Raw genomic sequence first — 10,086 nt, forward strand, 5'->3', positions numbered from 1 at the left:
AGTCATCAAAAACACACGAAAAGCTTATAAAAGTCAGTGTTAGATGTATCTAAGATTCTAAATCAAACACATTTCAAGAACGAACTAACAAAAAGTAAGCACATTGGAATCAGTTCGATTCCTTTATCCAAATCCAACGAATACCAAATCATAAAGAACAATTCTTTATGAAAACAAACGAGACGAGAGAGATAACATTCTTAGAGATTAGATAAAAGATAAAAAGTGGAATCACACAGACATCATATTCCATTAAAATTGAAAAAAGAAACAAACATGAAGAACATAAATAAAGTTAGTAAGCAGAACAACCACAAATAACAAAAACAAAGAATCTCTCAATTCTTAAAAATTTCATAACAAAAGAAGATTAGAGATCTCACTTAGCAACCATCCTTGCTATGAAATCCTCATACCGGATCTTCCCATCGGATCCGACATCCACTTCCTTGATCCACTCATCGAACTCATTAGGCTCCAGCTTCTCTCCAATACTGGTCAGAATATGCCTCAGATCCGCTACAGCCACGAACCCCGTACCTTCCTTATCGAGCACTTTGAACGCGTCGCGTAGCTGGCGATCGAACGGCTCCGTCTTCAAATGTTTCGCCATGAGATCGAGGAATCTGTTGAAATCGAACGGTGACGAGAGGCTTTCCGATGCGATGATGGATTTGAGCTGGGCTTGTGTCGGGTTTCCTCCTAGGGATCGCATTAGGATCCCGAGCTCCGACGGCGCGATTTTGCCGTCTCCGTCTGTGTCGAATAGCATGAACGCTTCCTTCATCGACGAGACCTGATCGTCGCTCAGACCATCTTTCCCCATTCTTCGATTTTTCCGGGTTTTCGGGTCTACTTCCGGGTCGGGTGTTTCTCTCTCTCTCTCTCTCCTTCTGTACAAAACGAAATTGGGATCGGAGTGTGGCGTGTGTAACTTTTTAACGAGAGAGGTTTTGATACGACGCCGTTTTAAATACAAGATTCAAGGCCCAACTAAATCTGGCCCATTTAACTTTTCAAAGTTTAAACTTAAGCTATTCAATTAGATCAAAGCAAAAACTGTCTAACCAATCATCTTAGTGGAAGTTTAAAGTTGAAGATCGCCTTTTCCCATAAAGTCTTCATATGTTTGCTAGCTACTAATTAATAGTAATTAGTAGGATCATTTGAGTGGGTTTGCAAGGCTAGTTAATGTTTTAAGTGCTTTAACTCAAAAAAAAGTGTATGGGGTCATACGCTATGGCAAATGAAATTGCTTGAAATGCTTCCACCATAAAACAAATGATTAAGATTTGAGAAAGTGGGATAAAAAGAATAAACATGACCTAATTAATATTTTCTTTAACCCATAGCCGATCGAGTCGTTTTCAAAGTGACATAGGAATTATAAAAAAGGTTTGATTTGTCCCACATAGTTGGATTTATGGGGTACAAAGACAATTTGGTTAAATGCATTGGTCACCATCAATGTATATAGCCTATGATAGCATCATGTGATTTAAAAGGCACCCTTCCACTTGAATTATTTTCACATGTTTGAGTTTCTTCTATATATGCTTTATATCTTTTCTTTGGTTTTTGCTTTGGAGTGTGATTCACTTGTTTGAAATTTCTGCATTATCCATGACAATCCTCCTCCCCATTATCTCTATATTGAAAAAAGTATCCACACTCCTTATCAACGATCAATGAAACATTATCTATTATATCTAACTAAAAATAGATAACTCGAAGTGTGTATAATGAATATTCAAGTGTCGATACCTTTATCATTAGTAGAGAACATTTTTTGTTAGCTTAAAACATCCACTTCTAGTTTTTGTCAGCCGATGAAATAAAAGCCATTTTTGTTCGATCATGACATAGTAGGTTGTATTATTATTGTCTTTCAAATTCAAGAAAATGCATGTTATTCATTAGCATTGTGTTTTTATTTGAATTAGGATGTAGGGTGATATTAACTAAATCCAAACTACCGTAAGAGAATAAAAAAATCAAAACTTAACTAAAACAAAAAAAAACAGTAGATGAGTCGTTTAAGCCTAAATATAAGACTAACTAGTTAAAATCTTGTTAGCCTACACATGTCAAATTCGTCTAGAAGAGTGTCAACGTCGACAATCTAGAAACAACCTTATCTTTAGAAAACACTCAAAACAGAAAACAAATAGAGAACAACTAAAACTTAGTAAATCTCTTAGAAAATTTACATATCACTCCCAAATATTACACATTTTCTAAATCTAACCTTTACACCGCAAAACTCAAGATAATATTACTCTAATTATCTCATAACAGACGCATTCTCTATGTCCACTCGCTGACTTTAACAGCTAAATCTAGGGGTGTTTGATTAAATTCGATAGTATTGGGGCTAAATCAGAAAACAAAACTAAAATACATGGGCCATATCCATAAAATACGAAACGAGACTATTCTTATTTGTCTACGTCGTCTATAAAAAGCAACCTTGAAGCTAAAACCCAAACAACGAAGAAGAAGAACCCAAAGAAACGTGAGAGACTAGGAGAGAAGGCGAAGAAGAAGAAAAAAAAAAAGAAAAATGAAATTGGTTTGGTCTCCGGAAACAGCATCCAAGGCTTATATCGACACCGTTAAATCGGTAAGTTTTTTATTTTTAAAATTTTCCGGTGAATCGTGCCGGAACAACCCCTGTTTCTTATCATTCACAAAAACCAATGATTTCAATTCAAAACGATGAAAGATTCGTTCTTTACCCCATTTTTGTAAAACCCAGATCTTAGTTTTGTTAAATATTCGTAATTTTTGTTATCGTAGTGATTCTTATCCTGTTTTTGTGTTGTTTAGTGCGAGAATCTTGAAACGCCGGACGCGGCGGAGCTAATAGCAGCGATGGCGGCGGGATGGAACGTGAAGATGATTGTTGAAACTTGGTCATACGGAGACGCAATAGCTTTAAGTGTCGGCTTAAACGTAGCGAGCCAACACGCAAACGCTAAACACATATGTATTGTACAAAGCTCGAGATCAGAATCTGCTTATCTCCAAGCCATTCAAGAATCTTCTTCATCTCCCTTGAACTTACCAGAGACGATCGTCGCTGAAGAACCCGAAAAAGCTATGAAGGAGTTACAAGGAATCGATTTCTTGGTGGTTAATTGGCGGAACAAGGAGTTCGCAGCTGCTGCGTTGAGGAACGCTGCGTTTGGAAACAGAGGAGCGGTTGTGGTTTGTAGAAACGGGTGTTCGAGCTTAAAACGGGTTTTAAGAGACCGGAACGTTGTTAGAACGGTGACTCTCCCGGTCACCGGAGGTATTGAGATTGCTCATATTGCGGCTAGGAATTCATCAGGGAAGAGTAATGAGAATAGAAAGAGGAGATGGATCACACATGTTGATCAGAGATCAGGAGAAGAACATGTGTTTAGTATCTAGAAAGTATAATAGACAGATACAATTGTGAGACATAGTTTATTGGATCTTAATGTATATGTATTTTGTACATATGATTCCATAGATGTCATTGTAATTGGGGAAAAACATGTTTGTCTTATAAATGTGATCGTTGTTATGTGAGGAAAGCTTACATGTGTTAACAGATTAAGCAAAACTAGTGTATCTGTCTCTCAATTGCCTCTCCTCTCTTTATCTATCATGTTGGGACAGAATGAACACTAGAACACTATAGAGTGATGGGCTTAAAAAAGCCAGTTGTTTAGGAGTTCTTGAGCCCAATACATTAGTAGTGCTCTCAATGACTTAGGAAAAATTACAACCTCTTTAAGTCATAAGTGTAATCATATGCTTGCCTTTTCCTTCAAGAAAAGTAATTGGTTTCCACATTAGTGCTTACGAAAATGACCTAAAGTGATTTGGAGGTCCGGTTACCGACGAGGATATCCATTTTATAAGTTGATTAACTTATCTTCTTTAAATATTATGTCAGATCCATCGATCTCCACTTCAAATACGAGATATAGTTGCAAGTTTTTTAAAGATGAGAACGGAAACATCACATCATTCATGCAAATACCAATAACAAAGTGGGAATAATCCATTAGATCAGTCATCATTCTAAAGCATTTTATGAATCATATGCTTCTAACTTCAAAACTAATTAGCAATGATAGATTGGTTTATGTCGTTTTATGTAATACGATAATATCTTTTATACATCTAATGTGGAATAGTATAACATACTCCACCCAAAATTTATATTAACTTAGCTTCGAATAAAACTAAATCGTAGTAAAGAAACTCACGTCGATCGAGTCATGGACTCGTGCCGTTTTTCCGTTTGAGGTTTCAATGTCGATAATGTCACGAGAAATCAAAGGGACAAGAGATGGTCATAGAAGCAAGCGTATGATGGTTTAGTTCCCGGTTTAATTTGTCGAGATATTAATTTACCGGTCAAAAAGGTAATATTGCTATGCTTTAATCCAATTCCTTTCATGGTTTTGGCTTCTATGCTCTTAAAATGCTTTTTGTTGGACTTTACTGGCTAAACTCTAATCAATCAACCCAAAACATAACCATCTAAAAATAAACATATGCTAATTATGGATAGTTGTTTTTGGTATTATTCTCAAATATAAACACAAAAAGTTAAATAATACAAAAGTGAAGAAACAAATGACTGAGAAAAGTGATACGCGTACGTTCAGAAAAATACAAACATGGGCAATGAAAAAATAAAAAAAAAACAGATGACGTTTGGCGTTTGTCGTGAACCCTAGTTCCCTGCGGTGTTGGGCTGTCCGGATCCTGAGCAGGTCCGTCTGACCATTATTATCATGCGTTTCATTAATATTTATTAATTTGTAAGAAAAAGGCCAAAATGTTGATCAAGAAAAAAAGGAGAAATAAATGAGAAAGGAAGGGAGGGAGAGGTAAGAAGTGCGTCACGTGCACATGATCCAACCGGTGCGAACAGAGACATGTCACGCAAAGTCAGCCATTTTTCAGAGCCCAAATCCAAAATCCCCATTCAAAAACATTTATGAGCTTTCGGACTATCTTACCCTCTCTTTCTCCCATTTATTACCATCACATGCCCCTTGTTTTCTCACTTTTGTGTCATTGTGTATTAATTACTCTAGCTTTTTCTTTTCCTAATCAAAACTTCAAGCATAATATATACATTCGATAAATTACGTACTAGATTATAGATAATATCCGTTTTTGAATCTTTTGATCATCATTCTAGGTGAACTATGAGTTCAATTGATTGTTACCTAAACCAAGTCTCGCCACTTGGAATCGAGTAGCATTGATCACGGGGATTCGAAATTTAACCATGATCACTCCTAAGTCATAAAAACAAAAAAAAATTGATTGTTACCTTCATGTTTTGCCACTATAATATATGCCATGAACTGAATCCTTTGGTTAGCATAAGACTATTTATTACCTTGGAACGCTGAAAACTACATTAATCAAAATGCTTTTTTCTCCCTTACTTTCTCAATTCTCATGCTTATGTATTCATTTCAAAACAACAATCACATGAAATATAGAATGAGAATTAAAGTAAGTTGGAGGAGCTGAAAGAGAAGACTGACCCAATGAATAAGGCACACAAATCTAACCGAGTCATAGGCCAAAAGATGTTTTTGTTTGGTAATGTGGGTCAACCAATATCATAAATGTGGTAGCTGGATTTGCATTTGTTGCTCTTCTCAAAAAACATTTAATGTGACAATTCCCCCTACTCCTATATTTATTACTAAGCAACAAATCATAAATTCAAAAGTTGATATCTTCATTTTAAGCGATTTGATGTGTATGTTTTTTCTTACATTACATATATATGCTCACGAGCGAGCTCTCTCATGAATTATGGAACTTCATATATCTTTATTGTTTATTAATGAAAAATACAAACATCTAGCTATCAATCACAATGGTAGATATGTGTAATGAATATACTGGTACAACTGCGAAGCTTAAGTACGCTGTGAAAAATGTTTGAGTGGTGAATTTTGACGGTATATATTCACTCACATAACTAAAGAAAAAAAATTAACTCTCTAATCCAATCAATAATGTAATGTCTTTTTCTAACTCGTACCAACCGGAGCTCTAACCTAACGAATCACATTAAATAACAATCAAAGGTATGTGGAATCATTTAAGAAAACGAAATCCCCTTTTTTAGGTTATCCTTACTAAACTTGAAGCTAAAGATAGGATTTGCACAATATATGGATAATTGAATTCGTCTTCGCTATAAGCTGGTTTATTTATTTATTTGCAGTTTCCACTGTAATGGGATCTGAATGGTAGCAGAATTTAGATACACCAAAACTTGCAAACATCAAATCTATTTGCAACCCAATGTGCATTTACTGAAAGCAATTTTTTTTTGTACATTTCTATAAAAAAGGAATAGATTGAAAAAAGGAGAAAATAAAGTGCTTATAAATCTCTTCTTTTTTTACTGACAAGAGAGTGTCGTTACTCCCGTTACTATACACCTACGTTTACGTATAGCTTTGTTTGTACTTATGTATAGTTCCAAGTAAATACGTTCACCAAGACATGGAAATCAAATTATCCGATGAGTAAACTCTTTTAATTACCGACATGAGATTGTCGTTACACACCCATGGCCATGACTATACACCTACGTTTACGTTTAGCTTTGTTTGTATTTTTTGTTGTATAATTCCAAGTATTTGTTCACCAATACATGGATATCAGATCAAAGTAACCAATGACAGCCATACAAAATTTGTGGGCATTGAGTAAAATGTAAATAGCTTTCAGAATACTCTGATTGCTTCAGAAGAAATGATCACAAGCTGACGAGATGAACAAAATTGATGGTGAAAAAACAGAAAAAGAGAAACCTGATTAAACATCTCTTTTACATATCCAAGGAAACTATAATCATTACACTCGATATAGTCACACACGCACTGACGCACACGTAAATTTAGATATATGAGTTACAAAATTAAAGAAAAAAAAAAACATGAAAAGTTACACAGGCAGAGCTAAGTTAAGTACGATTATTTCGGTACAATTTGGAACGAATGAAAAGAAATAACGCCAATGAAACAAAACAAATGCTGAATGATCAGTTACAAAACTATACTGTATACTATGAAATTTATATGATATACACAGTTTTTTTTTTTTTTTTTTTTTTGTTTGACTAAAANTTCAATTTTCCAAAAAAAACAAAGATTGAAACAGATTTTGTCTTGAATATTATATAGTTATTCCAAAAGATAAAACCATTCTATATGATAATATCAATTTTTTTTTTAAATGTAAATAATGAGTTCTATTTTATTTAGAAGTGCATAAATAAAAGTTGGATTCTTTACATTTTATCGAAAGTTCAAAACTACGTGTCAAAAAAGAGTATAAAGTTTTTGACGGTTTTTTAACACGCATTAATTTTATATCGATACAATAATTTTTATCTAAAACAGATTTTTGTTGCAGATTTGTAAGTTTGTAATTAAATAATCTCAAAAATAAAAGTTGGATTCTTTACGTTTTCTATCAAAAGTTCAAAACTACGTGTCAAAAATTAGTAATATAAAGTTTTTGACGGTTTTTTAACACGCGTTAATTTTAGATAGATATAAATTTTTTTATCTAAAACTTTAGAAAAGATACTTTTATAGAAACAATAAGTCTTGTTTTCTAATGAATGTACTGTTGAATAAGAGAAGAATTTGTTTTGGGGAAAATAATATGTGATTCAAATGTATTTGGTTTTGGACAACAAAACATGACTAGTAAGAGCATAGTCTTCATTTTGGTATTGAGCTTGAACTACTAACATGGAAACAAACTTTAATATTTGACCAAAAATTAGAGGCAAAAAAAAAAAAAACCCAAAAGAAAAAATAATCATCACTATTCTAGTACTCCTCTTTAAATTATTTATTTTACAAAATTGACTTGATAAATAATTTATATTATCATATGATATAGTTGTATATATAAAATAAAAGTGAGATATTAAAGCAAACCAAAAAAATAAAAAATAGAGAGAGCAAACCAAAAAAAAAAATGGCTCCTTCGTCTTCATCGTCTCCTTCCAAATCTCCTGTTCCATCTCTTCACCAATCCCTTCAGTTCACTCCTGTAAGTCATTCTCAAATTCGTTCTTCTTTGTTTCCCGAGGAAAAAACACTTCATAGACCTCAAATTTGTCTTGCTCTGTAACAAATTAAAGTGTTTTTTTTACAAAAATTGTAGAATTGATTCAGTTATAGCTCAAATCTTTTGTTCTTGAGTGTTTTCCTACGTGTTACTCCTTAAACCCACAATTATACTCTCGGAAAAATGAAGGAAAAGTCGAAAGAAGCAAGAACTGTTGCCTTTTCGTTCTAAAGTTTCTTCCTTTGATCTCTCAATGATTCCATTAGAATCTCGAATCTCTCATTACAAATCCAAAAGTTTTTGTTTTTATCTCTCAATTTGGCATAATTTTCATTTTTTTTTTCTCTCTGTTCTTTTCAGATTCTAGAATGCGAAGAAGAAGACCTACAAGAAGAAAGATACAAAAACAGAGCAACCCCAAGCAGCGACGGTGGTTCTTCCGCCACACCAAACCACCACCACCGTAACAACAACAACCACCAACACACTCTAACACCTCTCCACCACAACGGAAAACCCTCAAACAGAAAACGACACGACGGCAACAACGACGAAGACGACGGAGGCGCCGTCTCTTGCAACAAGTGTCGACCTCACCACTCTCACCGTGACAAATTCTCAGTCGTACCTCTCGAAAGCCACAACAACCCTTCCTTCATCTCAAGCCCCAACCTAATAATCAAATCCATCTTCCAATCCCTCACACGGAGAAGCCCCAAACCTTCCTCCGCCACGGCGTCGCTTCCTCCGCGCTCTTCCTCCTCCTCTGCCGCTGACGCTTCAAGAGAAGAGCAGTGGAGGTTAGCCGTGGCGGAGCTTTCTCATAAACTGATCCAAGCCACGAAGAAGAAAGAAGACGCGGTGATAGAAGCTTCGAGGTTGAAGTCATCCATGGCAGAGCTCGAGAAGAAGCTCAACAAGCTCGAGATTTATTGTCACAACCTCAAATCGGGTCTTGATGAGTGTAGCAACAAGAAACAGAGTGTTCCGATTCGTAAAGACGGGTTCAACGACAGGATCATTCAGCAGTTCCTCGTCTCTGTATCGGAATCTCGATCTTCGATCAGAGCTTTGAGCAGATCTCTCGCCTCGCAGCTACGAACCGTCGGTGGGAAAGTCTACGAGAGACTCTCTCTTCTTCTTCAACCTTTCGATGTAAAGATCAACTCTTTCGCGAAGAACCCTAAAAGTCTGATCTTTTACCTCGAAGCGATTCTGAGCAGAGCCTTCTTCGAGGATTTCGAAGCTTCCGGGTTTCAGACTAACGGGTCGACCCGGATTTTGAACCCGATTGATCGTTGTGAATCTAATTACGCTTCGTTCAATGTGTTGATGGAGCTCACGTGGGATGAGGTGTTGAGCAGAGGAACTAAGCATTTCTCCGAGGAGTTTAGCCGGTTTTGTGACCGGAAAATGAGCGACGTCGTTTCGATGCTTTGCTGGAACCGAGCTTGGCCTGAACCGCTTTTACAGGTAAACCAAGCGGTTTGTAATGATTTATTTGGTTTAATTCAAGATTAATTGGATTGAACCGGTTTTGTTTTGGTCTGTAGGCTTTCTTTGGTGCATCGAAGAGTGTTTGGTTGGTTCATCTGTTGGCTAATTCGGTGAACCCGGGTCTGCAAATCTTTCGAGTGGAGAAAGATGACAGGTTTGATCCGATATATATGGAGGAAACTGGTGGGGAAAGGTTTAAGAGTCTGGTTAGAGCAATGGTTCAGCCTGGATTTTACGTCTATGGGAGTGTGGTTAAGTGCAAGGTGGTCTGCAAGCATTGCGTCAGCGACGAGGAAGAATTAGTAGAAGACCGTACGGTCAAGGAATGTAATAAAAGCGACAAGAGTTTAATAAGCATCTGTAGCCCATTAGGAGGTTAATTACGTACGTTGAATAAGGCAGTTTATAAAATTGGTGGGGTTTATGTTTTGTCTTGTGACTTGTGAGGTTTGTAATTAAAAAAAAAAAAAAAAAAAAAAA

The 10,086-nt window shown here is 35.7% G+C and overlaps 3 protein-coding genes across 3 annotated transcripts; 2 read left to right on the top strand and 1 right to left on the bottom strand.

Annotated features, from left to right (window-relative positions):
• LOC104755498 (probable calcium-binding protein CML13) lies at positions 188-929 on the bottom strand. The gene has a single exon (XM_010477900.2). It carries the CDS (start codon positions 824-826, stop codon positions 380-382), a length of 447 nt encoding a protein of 148 aa, XP_010476202.1. The 5' UTR covers positions 827-929; the 3' UTR covers positions 188-379.
• LOC104755499 lies at positions 2,492-3,563 on the top strand. The gene is made up of 2 exons (XM_010477901.2): positions 2,492-2,623; positions 2,830-3,563. The coding sequence occupies exons 1-2, from the start codon at positions 2,564-2,566 to the stop codon at positions 3,415-3,417; spliced, it is 648 nt and encodes a 215-aa protein (XP_010476203.1). The 5' UTR covers positions 2,492-2,563; the 3' UTR covers positions 3,418-3,563.
• LOC104755500 (IRK-interacting protein-like) lies at positions 7,967-10,035 on the top strand. Its single transcript, XM_010477902.1, has 3 exons — positions 7,967-8,091; positions 8,470-9,582; positions 9,663-10,035. The coding sequence occupies exons 1-3, from the start codon at positions 8,017-8,019 to the stop codon at positions 9,984-9,986; spliced, it is 1,512 nt and encodes a 503-aa protein (XP_010476204.1). The 5' UTR covers positions 7,967-8,016; the 3' UTR covers positions 9,987-10,035.

Source organism: Camelina sativa, chromosome 17 (assembly GCF_000633955.1).
Source record: "Camelina sativa cultivar DH55 chromosome 17, Cs, whole genome shotgun sequence".
Taxonomy (NCBI): Eukaryota; Viridiplantae; Streptophyta; class Magnoliopsida; order Brassicales; family Brassicaceae; genus Camelina; species Camelina sativa.

Bases quoted from the DNA above. Each gene is read 5' to 3' on its own strand.
- LOC104755498 (XM_010477900.2), bottom strand. From the start codon at position 826: ATGGGGAAAGATGGTCTGAGCGACGATCAGGTCTCGTCGATGAAGGAA.
- LOC104755499 (XM_010477901.2), top strand. From the start codon at position 2,564: ATGAAATTGGTTTGGTCTCCGGAAACAGCATCCAAGGCTTATATCGAC. The intron at 2,624-2,829 runs GTAAGTTTTTTA...TGTGTTGTTTAG, and splicing joins ATATCGACACCGTTAAATCG to TGCGAGAATCTTGAAACGCC.
- LOC104755500 (XM_010477902.1), top strand. From the start codon at position 8,017: ATGGCTCCTTCGTCTTCATCGTCTCCTTCCAAATCTCCTGTTCCATCT. The intron at 8,092-8,469 runs GTAAGTCATTCT...TGTTCTTTTCAG, and splicing joins AATCCCTTCAGTTCACTCCT to ATTCTAGAATGCGAAGAAGA. The intron at 9,583-9,662 runs GTAAACCAAGCG...TTTGGTCTGTAG, and splicing joins GGCCTGAACCGCTTTTACAG to GCTTTCTTTGGTGCATCGAA.